This window comes from Eleginops maclovinus, chromosome 1 (assembly GCF_036324505.1).
Source record: "Eleginops maclovinus isolate JMC-PN-2008 ecotype Puerto Natales chromosome 1, JC_Emac_rtc_rv5, whole genome shotgun sequence".
Classification (NCBI taxonomy): Eukaryota; Metazoa; Chordata; class Actinopteri; order Perciformes; family Eleginopidae; genus Eleginops; species Eleginops maclovinus.
Genome location: NC_086349.1, coordinates 10825521 through 10847929, shown reverse-complemented (window position 1 = coordinate 10847929; position 22409 = coordinate 10825521). Strand labels below are relative to the sequence as shown.

The 22409-nt window shown below is 39.9% G+C and overlaps 1 protein-coding gene across 1 annotated transcript; it reads left to right on the top strand.

Annotated features, from left to right (window-relative positions):
* Nucleotides 1-540: 540 nt before the first annotated feature.
* gnas (GNAS complex locus) lies at nt 541-21543 on the top strand. The gene is made up of 12 exons (XM_063890029.1): nt 541-2177; nt 5223-5295; nt 9634-9688; nt 9807-9926; nt 13030-13127; nt 15666-15720; nt 16127-16200; nt 16474-16532; nt 16619-16739; nt 17563-17693; nt 18246-18313; nt 19151-21543. The coding sequence occupies exons 1-12, from the start codon at nt 2039-2041 to the stop codon at nt 19295-19297; spliced, it is 1140 nt and encodes a 379-aa protein (XP_063746099.1). The 5' UTR covers nt 541-2038; the 3' UTR covers nt 19298-21543.
* Nucleotides 21544-22409: the final 866 nt, after the last annotated feature.

The following is a 22409-nucleotide window of genomic DNA, read 5'->3' as shown; positions in this document are numbered from 1 at the left end:
TTGAGATATTTTTTTTAGGAAAAAAGGCATACTTCTCTGTTCCAAGCTTTCTAAAAATGTGAATGTTTTATGTTTTCTTTACTATGACAGTGTTTGGAAAATGTTTGATTCATGTCACCAATCAACATGTTCTGACATTTTTGACCACATAACGAAGTTATGAGCAAGAACCAGGATAATCTGCAATCAAAATAATAATTTTTTGCATCCCTGCTTCAATAATGCACATCTACATCTATTTTCAGTTTCCAAAGATTAATTTTACATCACCAATCTTTGTAAAACTTTGTATCATGATCACTTCAGCTCACTTGGTGACATACTTCACTCTTGTGCATATGTAGTCATGTATGTCTCTGGGAGCCCCTGGCTGCTGTGCTCTGACCCCCACCTTTCAAACGGTGTTGGGACTTTTCTTTGAAGAGGGCGCCTTTTCCTCCGCAGAGCCGCGCCGCTGACGCTGCTCCGCGCCCGGGCCACGTGACGAGGCGAAGCGGCCTCTCCTCTCCTCCTCTCTCGGTCCTTCCTTCCCAGGGTTCAATGAGCGCCGTGTGGCCCCACCCCGTTTCTCTTCACCGCTGTCTGTCTCCTCAATGTAAGCTACTATTCTCGGAGAGAGAGAAAGGGAGAAAATAATAACCTCCAAAAATTGGTTATTCCTGTCTTTCACCTTCCTCGACCAGCGGCAGGAGGGGAGCGGCCTTCGCGGTGGGAATGTGCTGCTACAACAACCCCGCGTCCTATTTTTTGTGAATGTAAATGCACATGCAGTCTCAAGCCTGTAGCCTATTTACCCAGCTCGGATTTAAGAGGAATATAAATGTTTGCATGAGACAGTATACATACAGGCCTTATGTAGGCTAAGAAAAACTGAGCCTGACAGCGGGGGTTGCTTTTTCACCTGCAAGAAACGTGGATACATTTCGAGGGATTTTCACATCTTGGTCACGTTTTCTTTTTCTTTTCTTAAATCTTTAAAAAAAATGTTTTTTTCTCTTGGAGGGATTCATCGGAGCCGAGCCGGGAATTAAAAAAAAAGTATCGGTGCGCAGTTTTGGAGGCTCGGTGGTGATGTGAGGGGCTGATAACACATTTCAGCAACAAAAGCGAGGGGCAGGGAGAGAGAGAAGGCCTTTTGGAGGAGAAAACACACCGAGGAACAGCCATCACAAATAAGGAGGACAAATCGGGGGGTATTGGATCGTTGTTGACTCGGAGGTGGTGGAGGATCCAGCCGAAAAGACAACCGTAGTGAGTTTGGAGATGTTTCGGGTTGATTTGATGCAGCGAGTGAAAATGAGCCGGATGACGACGGAAGCAATGAAAATATCACACATGTAGTTGGGGTGTAAATATTATTTTCCTTCCTCCTGTCCTGTGGCACCCCCGACGAAGACAGCCGCCGAGGAGACATAGCTAGAGACTGTAAGTGTTCACCTATGGAAATGTTTAACATGAAAGGAGACGTGGAAACGAGCCGCGCCGCAGCACGGGCGAGGTTTTCGGACACGCCGAGTTCGGCTCCTTGTCACGGGCAGCAGTGAGACGCAAGACCCGGGCTTTTGGAGATGCAAATTAGGCTGTTAATTCTGCCTCCGTTTGAGGTGAAACCCCGATATTTGGTGTCTTAACAGACGTTGTGGCTTACACTTGTTTGCGTTACACAGTTGACGGGGGGAGAGAGTGGGGAAAACAAAACAAAAACTATACTGCATGTGAAGGAGGAAAAGCCCGAGCAGGATTCAGCAAACTGAGAAGGCGGCCTCGGTGTCGTCAGCAACAGTATCCTGCCCTTTCTCTGACAGCAAAATACGCGTTATGGACACATAATTTCTACAGGGCTGCACCACGGACAGTTTTGGAGCAGGCCAGGGACGCTAAATGGTGTAAATGTGGGTGTCATTGCTGCCAGATCCGCATGTCAAACGAGGGATCTAGACTAGTTTAGTTTATTTATTTATTTTCAGCCTACATACCCCTCCACCTCCACTTATTCCACCTCCTCCCCTGGACACCCTTTTTTTTTTCTTGCGGGAAGATGGGTTGTTTGGGCAACAGTAGGACCGAAGACCAGAGAAATGAGGAGAAGGCACAAAGAGAAGCAAACAAGAAGATAGAGAAGCAACTCCAAAAAGACAAACAGATATACAGAGCAACTCACAGACTACTACTTTTAGGTGAGTGTGTTTGATATTCCATGTTTTCTGTGCTTGCTGCTTTACAGCTCTGCTTCCTCCCTGCATAACCTTCTGGGATGTTGTTTTGAGAAACATTGTCAACAGTGTGACTTTGCCATTGCATAAGGCTACAAATGCAGCACTCTGCTGGGTTTTCAGCATGTTGTTGTCAAAATGACTTTACAGACTACCACTAGCAACACAAACATGCTTTAGCCAGTTGGTTTGGAAGTATATGTAGAGGTGTAAGGTGGGGAAACTGCTGGCAGTAGTCATTAAGGAGAACAACCTTCATCAAATAAACTACAACAACCTGAGTTTATTGTTGTTTATAGTTGATACATGCACATTTGTAACATGCACTATCCTTTTTAGTCTGTTTTCATTTGGGTCTAAATCGTGTGCCATGCATGTAGGCCTGAAACGTTTTACCCCAACACTGGCTACATTACAGTTGCTCAGTGTGTAGCCCAAACAGTACCTTAACACAATGTGCCTGAGAGAAAAACAATGAGTCCTCCCTAAGGTAGAGGTGAACATGTGTTCATAAGACTCAACATGTGGTTGTGTGTCAGAGAGTGAACTGGAGGTGGGCTGGGTCCCTACATTACATAAGAGCCAAATAAAAGTGTCTAACTTTCGCCGGCATGCTCTATTGTGTACTCTCCTCATATGTCTAATCGCAGGTTTACCACCTCTAAATAGCCGTGGTGTTCTTTGTCAAAATCATAATATTTGATTGCAGAGATGCAAGCGAGGGTGCGTATTGTTTGACACACCTGTATTTATGTTGGGGAGGAAGTTGTGGTGACTTTAGGAAAGCAGAAGGACAGGACCAATTTGAAAACCAAAACAGAGTGTCTGTTTCATTTATACTATCTCCTTGTTTGACTTTATCACAGACCTACAGGTTGTTTTTTTGTTATTCTGAATATTTTAGATATGTTTAAACAGTTAACAAAGCCTAATGAAGTGTACAAGAGTCACTATCCATTCAAACCCTATGCAGCCTAACTACTGTCTGCAAGGCCTTGTGCTTGGATTGTATTCATGTTGGGAAAATATGTTGGAATAGTGAAATGTTTATTTTAACGTCAGGATTTAGCAGTTTAAGTGGCAATCCTGAACCAAAAAAATAATAATTGTTCATCTTTTGTGATGTCATCATTGGATTGTGTTGCTCAGTATAATTGTAATCTACAATTACAACTACACTGGCCATCGGTTTAAAAAGATCCTCTGGATGAATTAGTAAGGGTTTGTGGCTCCTGTGGTTCACAACCATATGCACGAAATGTGAGGTTGACTATCAGTGTTGCATCACTCCAGAGATCATTCACAATTTAGTTTATTAGAGTTCATGACTTGCATCTGATATTCTGAACAGTTTACACTTGTGTTTTCTTTGCAGCAAAACTTCTCAAATCCATCAGTGTCTCAACAAACATCTGTACCAAAACAATACAACTAAAGTATTTGAAATGATAAATATCTGTTCAAAAGAGCAATCAATACCAAACTTGAATGAGGTTTTTGGTACACAAAGCTACACATTTAAGCTTTACTTGTTCATCCAGGGTTTTTGCACAATTCTGACTGCTTCTTTTTGTAGTGTGGGACAAGATATTGAGATGGGAGTGAAAGAGAAGAGACTGACATTTTGACATGAGGTCATCAGTCAGATTTGAGTGTATGATGTTTGGAGTTTATGGTATGTGCTTTAGCTTACATAACCACCAAAATGTGCCATGCTCTTCCGTGACAATGTGTCGTCAGTCACAAATACGCATCAAGGTTGGGAAACACTGGCTATAACTTACTATTAATAACCTGTTGCTTACAATCTTTCAACCCACTTCATATTAGGACTGTTATTAGGTAAAGGGTATTCAGACAGGGCTCAAACCTTCAGGTGTTGGGCATTTATCTAAAAGCTCAGATGTAGTTTTATCCATCAGAGAGATCCAACTTTGCAAAGAATAAAGTCTCTTTTCTTGGAATTATTCTCCACTATAATCACCGGTTTCACAGAGTTGTTTCAGTACATAGATTTATTACCACTACACAAGTTGTCTCATTACACTCATTGTCTTCACTTGTAAGAGAAAGACACAACATTAGTTTATATTTATTTTTATAATTGATATTTAGGCGGATTATTGCATTTTTCACATCCTATATTTTTAAATTAAAATATTCAAAATATTTTATATATTTATGTTAATCTTCAGTTTAGCTCTATAGATACAATAAAGACGTCTAAATGAAAACATATTTAGATTTTGAGGCAGGAAAAGCCTTGGCCCGTGTGGAAAAAAAAGAAGCTGCCACTTGTTAACTTGAAGCGGCTGTCCCTTCATGCAGTTGAACATACAGCAGGCGTGGTATCACTACACAGCCAGAGCCAAGAGTTTCAGTCGTGCAGCAGATTCATTTCACACAGGCCATCCACAGACCTGCAGCATACAGCTACTTGCGAGCAATGTAAAGTTAGTCATTTTTTAAACTTACTATTTCTTAACAGGCAAATACCTCAGACAAGAGCAGTGATTATCTTTTCCTCACAGGACCTAAAGATGAGGATGTCTATTGTTATTGAGCACTCCAGCACCTGCTTTTAAAGGGAAACGTTTAAACGTGATTTTATGGAAAAGTCTAAAGAAAGGTCTGAAAATGTCATCTTGTGATTGTGATCCCAGTATCTAGTGAAATAATCCAGTTTATTATTTCAGCCATGACCATGCAGCTCTGTCCTTGCTTCTCCTCTCCCTTTTCCCAGATAACGTCACAGTCATGTATGAAGTGTTCTGTTTGTTCATTAAAAGTTTCCTGTAGGGCAAAGTAAGTCACAGCTGAAACAAAACAGCCCATGATCATCCAAAAGCCTTTTTAGTGAGGGATGGTGCTTGGATCAATCTACGGCATATCAAACTACTGTACACGTACTGTAAAGGGACATTTCAGACGTGTGTGTGTGTGTGTGTGTGTGTGTCACCTCCACATATTCCTAATGTATCTCTCTCTCTCTCTCTCTCTTTCTCTCAGGAGCTGGGGAGTCCGGAAAGAGCACAATAGTGAAACAGATGAGGATCCTACATGTCAATGGCTTCAATGCAGAGTAAGCACTATTTTGTAAAGCCCTACTACATTAAAGTAGCCGTTTGAAGGTCCAAACGGTAATAGTCGGACCAAAGTGATATGAATTTAGTCTACAATAGTTTAAAAGTGTTCTCTGACCAGAGACAGATCTCTGCTTTTATTTTGAAAAAAATATGCACGAAAAACATGTTAGACTTGTCAGACTGCAGTGCAGAAATGGAAGTTTGACCCTTGAGAGGTAAGAGCCATAAACTGTACGGTAAAGAACTTTAAGTTATGTATTTATTATGACGTGTCAATATGAGAGATGTTTTGACTGTAAGTGGCGAGGTAATCCATCTGATGTTAGCTGGCTAGCAACTCCTTGTACATTTAATCTAGCAGTCAGTTTGCTTAATGACCCAATGCCATCTCAACTCCGTAAAGATTCTATTTAATGCTGGATTAATTGAAATTTACTTTAGAGTCAAATACTTATCTCCATCATGACAGGATTGGTATCTTCCCATAAACTTAATTGATGCAAAGCCTTATGCGAACTGTAGTTGCTGTAGTAGAAGAATGCTATTGATATTTGTTTTTATACCTCATTTTAAAATAATATTCGGTGTCCAAAGAAACCCATCATGCGAAAACAGAAGAGTTTTCCACATTTTCTTCCATGCTTTTGTCTAAACTTTCTGGACACTGTTAGACAAGAATGAAGGGTCTTTTCTTTCAGATCCTACTTTTCATTACAAGTCTCCCTGCTTTGACCTTTATTGTGCGACCTAAATGTTTTCCAGATTATGTACATTTCATTGGTCTTTCAGTTTTTTATTTTGAGTTCCCTCATATAGTCTTTAGACACACAAGTCACAATTATTCCTTACAAGAGACTACAATTGTGTTGCTCTTTTTTTTTCCTGCTTTGGTCTCTGAACCACATCCCTGACTTGCTGCTCTTGCAATGAGCAGTGTTTTGTATGTCTGTGTATGTGGGTGTGTGCGTCATTGATTTAGCGTGTATTGGTCTGGTGGTTGTGATGGGGATGGAAGCATCTTTGCAAAGTTAGACTAGAAAATCAGCACCTAAGGCAGACAAGACCGTATGACCCAGTGTGTGACTCCGCAACGCTGAGCTGTGTGTGTGTGGGTGCAGGTGGATGGGTGTCCTTAAGAAGTTACAGCATCATAACGGTTCAATCTGTGACATTGCTTGGATTATCTGGCTGATTTTTTTGTCATCCACGCCATGTATGGCTCCTTTGTTTCCTTTATGTGTCGTAAGCTTCCATAAATGATGCTCCTTGTCTGATGGTTTTACTTAGAATACTCGGTCAGATGTCATCTTTTAAGTTCATTTTAGCAGAAAACTTCTGAAGATTTGGTTTTAGCAGAAAGTTTTTGAAGATCTGCTAAAACCAAAACAACAAGCCAGTTGCTTGTGGGTCGCCACATAACAAGCATAGTAATATGTTTTAATAAGCTCAGATCCTGGGGCAGGACATACACTTACTGATGTGGGACTGAAAGAGTTCAATAGCGTCTGTGATAAAAGATTTTGGGTGAATGGATTGAGTATTGTGGTAACCTAAAGGTCAAAGCAATTGGCTTGTGACCGGAAGACTGCTGGTTCCAATTGCTGGCCTCATTTCAAAAAATGAATGAGTGACTGACTCAGCCCTCTCCCTTTTCTTCTGTACTATGACTAAACTGCCCTTGGACAAGACATTCAACTGCCAGCCTCATCACTGCAGCTGTTAAGTGGTCAAAGGCTGAGGACTGTGAATGTGTGGGACAGTTATTTTTGTATGTATGCTAAATCTTGAAGGAAGCCATGGATGTAGAGAAGGAACTTGGTACAGAGTTAGAGGCAGGGCACTTTTTTTTTATGCGTAAGAAAGTTGCTGACTAATAGTGTAAAATCCCCAGATGTTCTGCATTTATGGGCTCATAGAGCAAATTAATAAATGAGGAATAAGGGATGTATCTTTAAAAAAGTAAATACATGAGATATGAACTATTTTTAGACCAATAGTAGTATCACGTGCCTGACCCAGAAGCTGTGATTCCACTGGTTTGTCTCAGCAAAATATTGATTATAGTTTCTTGAAATTTTAAGCAATTTTACATTTGCCCTTTTTATCAACGTTTGCTGTTTACAGCTTTCAAAGTGTTTTAAATGTTATATTATTATTATTATTATTATCATTATTATTATTATTATTATTATTATTAATTTACTTGGCTTTTTTCCCCGCTCTTCTATGCTGTTAGGGGACTCTTTTTTTTTTTAAAGGTTGTATAGACTAAATGATAGATGAACATGCCTATAGTTCTGTGGTACGACTCAATTGAAATATTTAGATTTTGCAGACATACCCGTACGTAAACCAACATATTAAATAATATTACGTTTGATTTATTGTGGTTTGGATTTCATCTCTTGTACCTGTCATCTGCATTTATCCACCTTAACATATCACAAGACATCGTCCCTGAAACACGTTGTGTGACGTCTTCTTCTCCACTCTAACCTTACACATGCGCGTGCACACACACACACACACCACCATGTGATTTTTAATGACTATCAGGTTGATAATGTAAACAAGGCCTTTTCAATTTCCCTCCTAACCCAATAAACTCTCTGACTCCTTATTTTCTCTCTCTATTTCTCATTCTGTTATCTTTGTGTTACCACTTGTCAACAAGTATAACACAAATTGATCAGTAAACAGTAATTGTATTGTAAATCTGTTTATTTAAAACATAATACTTTTATGGTTATTAAATCACTGCAGTTTAATGCCAAACTGTACACACTTCTAGAAAAACATATTCTATTTTTTCTTTTTCTGGAATTCCGTTCTTGTGAAAGTTACAGTTCCTGCTAATTATAGTAATAAGAATCTCTTGTTTTATTATCTGCCAGAGAGAAAAGTCTTTTACAGATAGCATTGCAGCGACATGGCCCCTTAAAGTGTGTGTGTCTAAGCATAAGCCTCTGCACTTTGTATGAGAGAAAGTGTGTGTATGTAGTGTTTCATCTGAAGTGTGATGTGACAAAAGTTTTTCCGTTTTGACCCCTTCTTGTTTGGCTTGGTGTAAACTTAAGATCATCTTTGATCTTTCCTCATCACCCGCATTAAAGCCAATCGAGACGTTAGCCTACATGTGAGCAGTTCTTGTTTGTTTATGTAAACTCGACAAAGAGCCTCACCTACTTAAATGTATTAGACTGCAGGTGGCGATAATGAAATGTTTTCAATTCTGAACTGCTGCTCAAATTTCTTGTGCTTTTCTTGTATTATTATTACAGCAAATGTCGGCATGTGTAACTCTATAGATACTTTTTACCACAATTAAGTACTTCACCATCTAAAAACCTGATGCAAACTTAGAGCAAAGACCCGCTCATAGATTTGTTGTCAAGTTGTGAAAAAGTTGTGCAGCCTGTTTGGTAAACGGACGAGGGAATTCACTGATATCCAGGCGGGTAAACACAAAAAATGACATTACCTTGTTGTACTGCAGACATGAAAACTAGCAAACCCAACACTTAAACCATATTTCGAAAAAGTAAAACCTGGCGTGCAACAAAGAGACCCGTCTCGCCCTCTGTCACTGACATAGATCTATTGTAAACACAATGTTGTCCTGGCAGGCTCAAGGTGAAAGATAGACTCTCTGGTTGCCTTTAATAGAAACATTCCCAAATGTCTTGTATAAACAACAGACAGACATAATTTCTCCACCACGCCTGCCAATGAAGGTCTGTTTACCCTTCTCAGATCAAAAACAAACTCAATGCGGCTCCATGTGGTGTACCATGTCACGGTAACATGCAAGCCCTCTCTGGAATTTTTTTTAGCTTCACCAAAACAACACTTTGTAAATAAACCCTTGTTTGTGTACAAATTAAGAGCATGCTACCTATGTTGTTACAGATGTCACATTTAATGTGATTCACTTGATATTTTCAGATTTATTCCATTAGATCTTTATTTTGATAATGTGTTTTACTTCCTGCATTTTAGCAACTATTTTCACAAATTACTTGATCTTGTTCAGTTATTAATGTGATTATTAAAGTTTTCTGTCCTGTGTGAACAGCCTAAACAACAAAGACACATACAATTATTCATTTAAAAGAACTCTTCACCACCTTTTAGTCATGTGAAATAATAACATGCTGTAGCACCCCTTTAATACTGCTTTCTAAAACTTAACCTCAGTGATAAATGGCTGTATGATTTGCCTTCACTTAGCACAATAGGATCACGTAACTGTAATTTGAAAACACTCTTAAGGCTGTGTGTTACTGTTGTATTCAATAACGAATTGTCAACAAATCTGTGTTGTCTCTTTTCAGAGAGAAGAAGCAGAAAATCCATGACATCAAGAATAATATTAAAGAGGCTATTGAAGTAAGTGGTGAAAAAAACAACGTAATCGCTGTATATGCTTCCTGTTTGTCTTCTGTCATTCTTTCCTCCACACTCAAATGTACTAAATGTATTTTGTTTGTTTGTTTGTTTGTGTTAGACCATAGTAACAGCTATGAGCACCCTGGCACCGCCTGTGCAGTTGGCCTGCCCGCAGAACCAGTACCGAATCGAATACGTCCTAAACCTCGTCACCCAGAAGGACTTTGAGTTTACATCTGTGAGTAGCACAATATTACACATGCACACACTATCTATTTACACCGTTTTTTAAATAATTTGGTTTTGCAATGACTTGGAATATTTGAACAAACGTTGAAAGTTTCCCTTTTCTGTTTTTATCCCAACATATGGGCTGATGGTTTAGTTCAAATAAAGCTGTGGCCAATATAAAACATTAGCAACAGCTGCAGGTCTCCTCAGCTGTGTGTGTATTTCCTTAGGTGATATGAAGTAATAGTCCCAGCATCCCAGGTGATAATCCCTTGGCACAGGTAGCAAACACTGAGGTTCACTAATGACCTGATGAGTAACCTGTGTGAGTTCAATATTCCCAACGGGACTTTACTAATTGTCGGAGCCAAGAGACCCAACTGGAAGTCTGGGACTCTGTGTTTATCCTCAGCCACCTGCGGGGCCGGGCTAAATTCACTTTTCACTTCATGAAGTCTCGGGTAGGAACAGAAGTTGTGGTTAGTTTTTTCTAATATATATTTTTATTATATGGTTTATGTCATCATGGATATATCTGTAACCATGGCTGTCTTACCAAATTACAGTATAAGATATTAAAAATTAAAGCACAGGTCATGTAATAAAATACATGATTTTATTTTGAATTAACTTGATGCAACACATTTACTTAATCATTTTAAATCAACTTGCAGACCCTTAAAACTTGCTGGAAAAATGTAATGTATTTTAAATCTATGATTTTGATTAAGGAGGGGTATTTTTTCTTTCCATTCAACCATCTGCCAACAGGGTTTTTTGCCTTCAAGCTCCTGTGGTTCTGTTTTTTTGTCAGAGCTCCTAATGGAGATTGATAGTGTCACATCTCATATCTGACGATTCAGGTTTTCCAAGTTGCTCAGTTTGAAGTTTGTAAAGCAAGTGTTCTTTAAGAGAGAAGAGAAGCAGGTAGCGATAGAGGGAGAGGAAGCTAGGAGGAAAAGGCATTACATCGAGAGGAAAAGTGAATCAATTGCATGACTGATATGAAAGAGCGCTCTGTATGTAAACTCATGATGAGTTTGCTGACATGAGTGATAACGCAGCTTGTAAGATTCCTCTCACCTACCCAACAGTGTGTTGACATGGCAATTAAGACATATTTAAGGTCAGGTGGAAGCTTGAAGCAACTGAGGAAAACAATTACATAGAAATGCAACAATGTACTGATTTGTTAATCCTCAGGAAGTAAATTGGTAAATATTTTTGTTAATCGATTAAGTATTTAAGATTTTTTGCAGCTGAAAATGCCAAACATCTCAGTTTCTGAATGTGAGAACTCAAATATTTAATAACATAAGCTAAACAAATTATTTGGAAAGAAAAATGAATTGTAAAAGGTCAAATGAATACACAGACTGCATTGTAAGTGTCTGCTGGATTTTTTTTGAATCTATGGGTCATTTCTTGCGCTTATGGAAGATATTGATCACAGCATTATATTGGCAACATTAGAAGGTGGAGGGAAGCACATGTATAATCAAGTGAATTCACAAATATTGGGGCTCCATTGCTGGAGTATTATGCAGAGTGAGCACAGAGAGAACAAATGTCCTTCTCAGCAACACTTTATTGAGACACGAGCTGTTACAGGAATCAAATCTGTGAGTTTTCCTCCGCGGGTCGCTCCCTTTACCACTAAATACTCACTCGGCAGCCTGAGGAATTCCACTCATGCCGAGCTGTTGGGAAGCAATTATTTGTTTGCGGTTGTTGTTTGGCTTTAATTGTTTGGTTGGTTGACTTGTTTATGACGAGCGCGGCATAGTTTCCAAGTAATAAAAGAGGATGGCGAAAGTGTATTCTGCATAACTGTGTGTGTGTGTGTGTGTGTGTGTGTGTGTGTGTGTGTGTGTGTGTGTGTGTGTGTGTGTGTGTGTGTGTGTGTGTGTGTGTGTGTGTGTGTGTGTGTGTGTGTGTGTGTGTGTGTGTGTGTGTGTGTGTGTGTGTGTGTGTGTGTGTGTGTGTGTGTGTGTGTGTGTGTGTGTGTGTGTGTGTGTGTGTGTGTGTGTGTGTGTTCCCACTCTGGAACATGGAAGTAGCCTGTGTTGGACCTGAATTAGGATAGTTCATGGACACATCAATCACAAGGTTCCTTTCCATTCATTTAAACTGGCCTACTCATACAACAAGAGTCACTGTAGTTAGTCTGCTGAGTCACTTTAGTCATTTATCTGTAACTTCACACCCGAAACCTGTCCTTGTTATCTCCTGATCTACAATTATAAAAAAAAACAAGAAAGCGGAAAATCCTAATATGTGAAGAACCAACACATTTATTTCCATTTGTTGCTCAATAAATGCCATACATTTTAAATTTTGAGAACAACCCCTCTTTTCCCCTCTATTAAATAATTACATTTAATACAACAACTGTATGATTAAGAATTCCCTTTTTATTTTGAAGGAGTTGTGACGTCCACTTATAACCTTTTATTGGGAATACGTATTGCAAGTTAGTATTGACATACAGCTCCGGAGAGCACTCCAAATGTTTCTTAAATCTGTATCTCTACATGTATGACAGCCATTCCAGTGTCTGTTGAATTCCAACACAGAGAGAAACTGTCTTAATTTTTCCATGGCTGTATGTCCTCGTTACCAGCTCACCTGTACTACCTAAATCACTGTGGTGGTGTTGTTGTTTTATTAGCAACTTTACAACATTATTTAGATGAAATGAATACAAATAATGCCAGAAGAAGTGGTTAAATCACGCTGTGTCCCTGCATGCAAACGAGTCTGGCTATAGTGTCCACGCATAGTAACGAGTCTCTCTTTCCCTCCGCCACTATTTACCTTTACATACATGTACACAGGCATCTCTTCAACGTCCACTGCCTGTCGTGTCAACAAAAAAAGTGCCCAGTGTTCTCATTGCAGACCAAGCACATCTCTGTTCACCTTACATTTCTTATTAGTCATTTTTGAGTGAAACGTGCACAGGAAATTTCTTCTTCTTGCATACAGCAGATGAACTGTGATGTCACCGGAAAATGTTCTCCAAATTAAGCAGCAAGAATAACTGTGTTACTTTTTCTGACTGACCGTGTCTGCATTTGGTCATTCATGTGTTTCTGTTTCCTCCGCAGGAGTTTTACGAACATGCGAAGACACTGTGGCAGGACGAGGGGGTCCGGGCGTGCTTCGAGAGATCCAACGAGTATCAGCTAATCGACTGTGCACAATAGTAAGTAACTACATGGTGTAGGCCGTGACATAAGTTTGAATTAGTGGACTAAAATGAATGATCTTTTTCTCATTATTGGATTCATTGTCTTGTCTTTACTTTGTTTTTGTTGGTTTATTTTGGTTCACTCTGCCAAACAGGGGAAGCTCACATTGGCCTTCTATGATGTTAGAGTGCTGCTGTTTGCAGCCAGCAACAGAGCAGCTGTTCATATTCTCGTACAGTGTGGAGATTAATCCAGTTTTAGCCAAATTATTTACAATGTGAGAAGTTGTTGTGATGGGAGGTTAGTCAGTAAATCATCCAAACAGAAGCCTTTGAACCATGCTTTAGAAGAAACATGTTTTATAGCATTAAAATCGAGAGGAGTCACACCATCCTGATTCCTGGAAACCAGATTTTACGGTGCTGTTGTTACTGCCTGTCATTCCCTCTTGCCTGCAATCAAAAGGAGAAGTCATTATACAGATTTAATGGAATACCACAAACATGCCTGACGTTAACTGCAGGCAGATTTACAGTAATGTGTTGTGTATCTTTCGAGATAAATTCTTAGAAGTACGCAGGTGAAGTACAATAATAAAGGTGCTGTAGGATTTTGCTGTGCAGTCTAATGGCATCTGGAAGACTAGTTTTGTGCCCATTGGGTAACCTCATGACTTCAGGTGTACCTAAGCACATTTTATTTTAATGATATTTTACAAAACTGATCTAATCAATTTTCACTGCTTTTCTTTTTCTTCCATGTATGAACTTACAGAGGGAAATGAGGTCAATGCTCAGATAGCACCAACATTAGCAACATCTTTGCTCATCAAACTAATGTTTTTTACACCATGATGTTTCTTTGCTGATGTTTTTATGAGCATGGAGATATCTAAAAATAAAATACTATAAATTCTGGCTTTTTATGAAGCTATCGAGGCAACTGTAGACTCACTGGCAGTTATCTCCAACATTTTTAAATCTCAGACGGCTGTTGAGCCTCTCGATTTTTTCTTTATTCAGGTACATCTTCAATAAAGTCACATTGGACACACTTTCAAATAAAAGCACTTTACCTTGTATGTAATTATTTACGCCAAACAATGATTTATGTTCTATGTTAACCTCTGCCTAATTTCTTCCCAGCATGAGCATCTCTCAGCCAGTATAATCTCCAAACAGAACCTTTGCCTTATCATATCTACTTGAGGCATATGGTGTTCTGTTGAGAATGCACACTGGCATCTTTATAGTGTTTGAAGCAGCGCAGAGTTGACTGTCTGGTTATCATTTCCAAAGGCATGTAAAATAGTGGGATATTTTTCATGTAACAGCAGCAGTCTGCAGTGTTTGGGAGCAAACATGGCCGAGGCTGAGTCATCCGCAGATCAGAGGAAGTTTAGAGGAGGAGAGGGGGGGATTTGTGAGGAGGATAACGTCACTGCTCAGCTGTGGACTCAAGACTGCAGCCTCAACTGATATTGCTAATACATTTGCTTGTTGAATATAAATTGCATTTAAATGAGTACTTTCAGATTTGTTTGGCTGCTTTTGAAAGTTACCTTGAGGAGAAACTCCCCCCCGTTTCTTCCTCAGGTGGTTGAGATGGTACAGTCCAGTCTTTTGTTCCCTCCCTCCTCTCGCTCACACATCCAGTTTAAAAACACACAGGCTCATCCTGCTCCTGCTTTCTTTTTCCTCCTTTTCTCCATCGCCGTCTGTCTGTCTGTCTGTCTGTCTTTTTTCAGTCCAGCCGCACTAGATTGGGAGCTGATGAACTATTAATAGCGTCTGTGGTTGGGTCTCCATGGTAACCGTGCTGGAGGCCAGGGCACTGGGGAGCTATTTTTGAAATCTGCTCTGTAATGTCAGACGGACGCCATAACGCTTTGAATCTCCGTCCTCCTCTCTCCCTCTGTCTTACCTTCATCACGTGCACTCTGACATGCACTTTCTGTAATGCACACATCAGGATGTCTCTGACCTGCCTGGGATGTTTTCACAGGTCAAATGGTCAATAGAGCTTATGTTAAACAGAGTTCATCTGTCATTGGACATAAAGACAGTTTGTCAAAAAGACCTGTCTGGGATGTCAACAGTCAAATCACACTGTAACCATCCATCATCTGTATGTGATCCACCACTCCCTGTTCCTTTCTGATCAGAGTTATTTTACGTTGACAGATCATCTAAAGTTCAGAGAAAGTTTTTTAGTGAAGAAATGGTGAAATATTCTCATCCACATTAAATATTGAAGATAGAAAAAGCCTTACAGGAATTATAGAATAGTATTCAGCATGATTCTTTTTAAGACAGACTATTTAGTCAAGCGTTTGTCGCTTTTTCTTCAGATTTGTGCGAAGGCAAGCTTATAGAACCCTTACGGACATTCAACATTTTCTGTTTGGGTTACAAAGAGGTTAAAACACGGATAAGGATTTCACTTGATACTGAATGTGGTGCTTGAGCACACCTGTGCAAAACTTAGCAATGAAACCCCAATGGGATCAGCAATATTCTCTCCTTAACGTTGTTTTTTTTTCTTCTTCTCAGCTTTCTAGACAAGATTGAGATTGTGAAACAGAATGACTACACTCCGACAGATCAGGTAAGGGAAACTTTTAAATAAGTTACATTTAAATGTGCGTGTATATTTTCATGCAGAGGTATTTCAAGAGGAAGTGGGTTGAAAGTGTGATCTATATCCTCCCTAATAACCTTTTTTAAATGTACACACCCATGTTTGAGTTGGGTCTTGATCTGATTAGACATTTTCCAAATCAACAAAGATAAATGTTATATATTTTCCATTTGCAAAGCCTATGAATTGGGGAAGAAAATAAAAACATCTTGTGTCCCAGTTTCTCTTAGGTTCTCGCCCTGTTCTGCAAAATAAGTTCAGCACATAGAAGCATTTTGCAGTGTATAACTTGCTCCAGATTTTCAGAGTAATCATTCGAAATCCTGTAGGATGTTTTTATGACCTTGGAACCTTTTTCTCACAATTTCATCAGGATTTGCTGCGGTGCAGAGTTCTGACATCGGGCATCTTTGAAACGAGATTCCAAGTGGACAAAGTTAACTTTCAGTAAGTAGAAATGTAAAGAAAAGGGAGTGACATAATAAGTGTATATCATCATTTTCTTACAAAACGGAATCATTATCAATGTGAGAATGTACAGTTCCCTACACTGCTCCCCCGGCACCGTACATATGGCAGCCCTCTGCTCCTAACACTAGGATGGGTCAAATGCAGAATTCTTGAATTTCCCCACGGGGATTAATAAAAGTAGGTCTTTCTTCTTTTCTACACATGATGGCAGTATTTCACCTATTAACACCTCTTGTTTGATTCCCACAGTATGTTTGATGTCGGCGGTCAAAGAGACGAGCGTCGGAAATGGATTCAGTGCTTTAACGGTAACTTGAGTTTATTTCTCTGTGTTCCTCTCACTTCACTTCACTTTCCTTTCACTGATTGATCCGTGCGCCTCTCCCCTCCTCAGATGTAACGGCCATCATCTTCGTGGTGGCCAGTAGCAGTTACAACATGGTGATCAGAGAGGACAATCAGACCAACCGTTTACAGGAGGCCCTCAACCTCTTCAAGAACATCTGGAACAACAGGTAAACACACTCAGGCCTGATCTGTCTGCATGTGGTAATCTGTCTCCGAGGCAAAGTGAAGTGGTGGAAGAAGTACTTGCATCCTTTACTGAAAAGTACCAATACCACGCTATGAACGTACTCCATTGAAGATTAAAATCCTGTATTTAAATCCTTAAAAATAAAAGCAACATGGACTTGTGTATCAAAAGTAAAAGTACGCATTCTGCTATCAACTGGTCTCTGTTGTTGTTACTTCTGCAGTTAAGGAATACTACATCTTTAAAGTGCTATTTGTTTATCAGTGACTCTGCATGTGTTGTCTTGAATTTTGACATGCCCACACAGTACAGAATCTGAAAACACATTAAATCGGCGATTCATTGAAGTAAATGGAGGCCGTGTTTATTAATCAGACAATGTTTAAACATCCCAGCAAGGTAATCTGAAATAGAAAATACTTTTTGAAAGTTGGATTTAATAACCAAACTTAAAAAAGATTTGCTGCATGGTGCGGGAATCCTGCAGCAGCAACTCGCATAGAGCAGGGAGGGTAGGAGACACACTGTGAACTACTCGTGAGTTAGGGTCAGATCGTCTGTCGGTGTCTTTATCCTTCAGAATGATGCATGGACTTCAGATATTGTCCGTCATAAAAAAAAAAATGACGGCTAAGGCGACATATCCCATCTAAGGAGTATCTAAATTAATCTGCTAATAATCCCACCCGTTCGTATTTAATGACCCTCTCAGAGCAGAGGTATCTGCTTGTGTCTCTCTTCACACAGTTACAGTTTGATGGTTCAGTGTTTGGTGTCGACTCATGGTGTTTTGTTCTCTTCAGGTGGCTGCGGACCATTTCCGTCATCTTGTTCCTAAATAAACAGGACCTGCTAGCAGAGAAGGTGCTGGCAGGGAAGTCCAAAATCGATGAATACTTTCCTGAATTTGCTCGCTACACCACACCTGACGATGGTGAGCGGTTGAACCTCTTTCAGACACCTGTTGACCTCAGCCTGCAGTTAACTGAGCCAGGAAATTGTTCATTATTAGTTTTCACTGATAGCTTCCTTATTATTAGCTGCACAAATAGACTTTTCCAAGTTAAAATTGTCTAAACTTGTAACAGCTTATTTATTTCCGATAAATATTATTTTGTAAAGAATCCCCAAACTTTCTCAAAGACTCACAACTGGAAACGGCCTTCTGAAAATACTAAGATGTTCCAGTTTTATACAACCAGTGCAAACAGCGACACACAGCGATAGTTGTACTTTGATTGTCAAGTCATGTTTTTTTACTTTCTCATTAAAGCAACTGTACACTCTCATCACAAACTCTTGCATGCGACTCCTTAAAAAAAAAAGTAGAACTGTGAGGGAAATGCATCTAGAGTCATTTTGAGAACACCTTGACGTGGGAAATGATTTACTTGCTTAACTTTGCTAACATCCTAATGTATACCTGCTCATCAATATATGGCTATGTGGTATGAAACGTCAGTTCATTGGCCCCTCTTTTTTTCAGCCACACCGGAGCCAGGAGAAGATCCGCGTGTTACAAGGGCAAAGTACTTCATAAGAGATGAGTTCCTGGTGAGTGCAATAAGGACAGGTTAGCTTTTGGGCTTTGTAATGTGCACACTTCAAGAGTAATTCTAGTCATAGTTTATAAACTCAACAATAAACTGAGGGCGTTATGATGATAGCTGATCTCACTCTCCCACCATTACTGTCCGATGGTGGGAGAGTGACCAACCATAGTAGTTTATTCCCCATTCACGGACCTGCTGCTGTGGATACTCACTGGAGCACCAAAGTGTATCAATCCGCACCTGCAAATAGTGCCACTCCATATGCACTTTTTACTACCTGATTTGAGAAATGTTTGTTCAAATCTACAGTCCCCAGATGTTTTGGCTACAGTGTAGTTATGGTAATGAAAATTTTAGGTCCCGACCTCCAAAAATGCAACATATTATATGTACATCTATTAAAATTAGTGCAAAATGAAACAGAGTTTATTTTAAATTAAAGTATAATAGTGCAGGTTAGGCATCTAGACCATTCCACAAGAAGTGCAGATTAAGTTAACTATATACAAGTCAGAAAAATAAATAAATACAATAAGCCAAATGATGTGACCAAGTAAATGTAGGATTCTGAATAAAATATACAACAACAGAATGTAAGGTTAAATATTGTGCAACAGACAGGGTCAAAGTCTCAGTCTGATGGGATTTGATGACGATTAACTCGTATAAAATGTTGTAATTATGGCATGACCATGAAAGTGTTTAGTGCTATAGATGTCTTTGCTTTACATGAACTATGTTAAACATTTAGATTGGAGACTGCAGCTAGAGAAAACCTTCCATCAGCAGCTGTGTGAGTTGTAATATGCAGTGACAGTTTTTCCTTCTCCACCCACAGAGGATCAGCACAGCAAGCGGGGACGGGAGGCATTACTGTTACCCGCACTTCACCTGCGCCGTTGACACAGAAAACATCCGCCGTGTCTTCAACGACTGTCGAGACATCATCCAGCGGATGCACCTGCGGCAGTACGAGCTGTTGTGATGGGAGAATCCAACACCTTGGACAATGAAAAACCCTGAGTCTCAAAACTCCCCTCTTCCACAGAAGGGTGTGAGCTCTTGTAAAGGAAAGAGGGCCAAAACACACACGTAAACTTACACACAAAAAAAACCCTGAACCCAGATCTTCCCCTGATGCAAACTCTCACATGCAGTAGAGAGCACTATTTCCATGCAAAGGTTTTAGGGGCTAACACATAAACAGACTTTGATCTCCACCTTCAGCCATACTCGCAGATCTAAACAAAATATATCCCCACACATGCTACACATAACTTTCTAAAGAAGCCCCGAGTGGCCCCTCGACGGTGTTTCCTTCAGTAAGAAGGGTTTGAGCCGGTTGTGAGATTTCCCTTATGTTGAGGTTGGGGTACAAACTGAGCGACTACTTCAGTGCAACAGATGACTGATGAATAACTGCAAATAGAGGATAAACCTGTCCCAACAGATCAGCTGAACACTGCATCTTACAAAAAAAAGCACTGTGCTCAGGGCTCAAATCCTTCCTATCATTTACACACATCCATAAGTGCAACCACAGGATCTGCTCGCACACAGAAACGTATCACACCTGCTTTTTACTGGACTGCACAACCGGGTAGGATCTGGAACCGTACTGGTCTGCGGACGAGGGGCAGGCTGATTTATCCGGCACAGTGCTTTGAGATTAAACTGAGTGACGAGGAGCAGCGTCACCACAGACTAAACAAACCAGGGGTGTGTTGTGATGGGGGGGGGTTCACAAAAAACATGACACGGACTACGATGTGAATTTTTCTGATGGAGTCACGACGACAGTTCCTCGCCTTCTCCACCGAACTGTTTTGCCACCTGACTTTGCCTTGTTGGTAGTGGAGCGACATGTAAAGAGGATACATTGAGTTTAAAACTAAAATAAATAAAAAAAGACTTTAATGGAGCTTAACTAACGGAGGGCGGAAAGCATCCTTCTACAGTACAGTACCATATAAGTTAAAGAGAACTCATCTTGTCATGGTTGACCCTGTTTTACTGTCTCCACAGCTGTTTTTGTCTGTGTAGACCTTTGTGCCATTGTGCCCTGTGCGCTCTCTTTCTTTATCTTTACTCTCTCTGTCGTTCTCTCCTTTTTTCACCTGATGATTTCACAGCCTCTCATTTTCTCCTTCACTCTCCTCCTTCATCCTTCCCATCTGCATTTCTACCTTCCTGGCAGTGCACTTTTGTTTTGAAGAGAAAATAAAATATAATACTCCTGGAATATAAAAAAGAACAACAACAAACAGGACACTAATTCTGTCTTTATTTTATTTACTTTCTTACTTTCTGTGCCATTCCTCCATCTTTCCTCTTCTCTCCTCCACCCTCCCCGACCTCTCTCTCCTTTGTATGTCGTCTATACATTACTGCTGAACTATTATTCTTGTACAGACTGTAAAATGTATTATTTTGTACAACTTTATTGAAAAAAAAAAACTTTTAGAAGATCCCTGTGCCTTGATCACGACTGTACGTGTGTAATGAGCTAAAGTGGGTGTCATACTGCGCTGTATAGCTTGGCCAATCCCCTCCTAACTCCAAGCCTCCACTTCCTCCTCTTTCTATCTCTGTCTCTCCCCCCCCCCCCCTCTCTATTCTCTGTCCCCCCCCTCTCCCCCACCCTCCCTCCCTCTCTGTCCTCTCCCTCTCTCCCCACGAGGACTGAGGACAACCATTCGTAGCTTTTGTAGTTTTATTTCTCTCCTTTACCCTCCCATTCTCTCTTTATGATTTAAATGTCTATTTTTGAATCCATATACCCCAAAAAGATAAATATATGAAATGTATATGGGTTTTAAAAAAAGTATTTTATTAGAATCAAATGAACCTTGACAAATTGTACACTTGATAGTGTGCATATTGCTATAACTTAAATCCTTTCAACTGAAGTTGTGTTCAGGTTTCTTTTGTTATTTCATTGACATCGGCAAAGGACACTTTGAAGGGTTACAGAGGAGAGGACAAAACATTGCTTGTTTCTACACATCATTTTCTTTTGCTTAAAAAAAAATGACAAAAAAAGAAATTGTCAGTTTATTTTCGGATGGGGGGGTCCTCCATCCTTGCACAGCAGAGGCAGCCTGTACAGTATTAGCATCTCTCTCCTTTCAGTGCCCTAGTCTTCATTTAATGTGTACATCAAATATGGGTCTCTACTTTCTGAACAGACGCTCCAAGAAATAAAGTTTGTTTTTTCGGTGCAGACAGAAATAGGTCTGTGATTTCACACACAGATACAGGCAACACTATGCTCTTTTACACTTCTCTTACAGTAAGTTGCATTTTCTTGCAATCTTATCCTAAATTGACATCAGGCAGAGGGGTTATAAATCCTGGAGGAAGTGAAGTTTCCTGTTCGTTTACCAGTCATTTCCTCTTAAGATAAGCAGAGTATGTATTTATTGGAGGTTGTACAGTCAGTCTCCAAGACCTCTGGTTTTGAAGATGGGATGTTATAATGGAGTCATAAAAGTTTAATTGGTGGGATTTTATTGTGAAGTGGGCCACCAATGGTAAAAATGTACTGATTGAAGTTCTGAAAAGATATCTCCTGATACCTGTTTATCATGGTCTGGCTGTGTTGCTATGACCAATCAAAAATACATCCAAAATCATTTTAAAGGGGTCATTTTTATATATATTTTGGGCAACCAGTGCTTTTATTATAGGGATAGAGTTAAAATCGGGATATAGGGGATAACAGGTGGAAAATGGTCCCGAGCCAGATCCGTGAAACCTGGTCCTCCGCTTGGGGAATTAGCCCAAGTAATAGTGTCCTTTTAACACAGCGAGTTAATTGCAGTTTCCAGTTTCCTCGAGAAAAATCAAATAAGTTACCTTGGTGCATTTCTCTATTTGATGTTCTTAGATAGCTATGCAACCACTAAATGGAGAGCAGTTGAGCTTCACTTTATTTAGAGGGCCTACCCACTTCAGTTACATCTCAGTTGATGTGGAGGTAAGTAGAAAAAATACAGAATTTAGTTTTGGAGTGACTTGTTGCTTCAAGTATACGGGAATAGATGCAATAAAAGCAGCAACCTAGCCCTGACCTTACTTGATTCATTGATTCATTG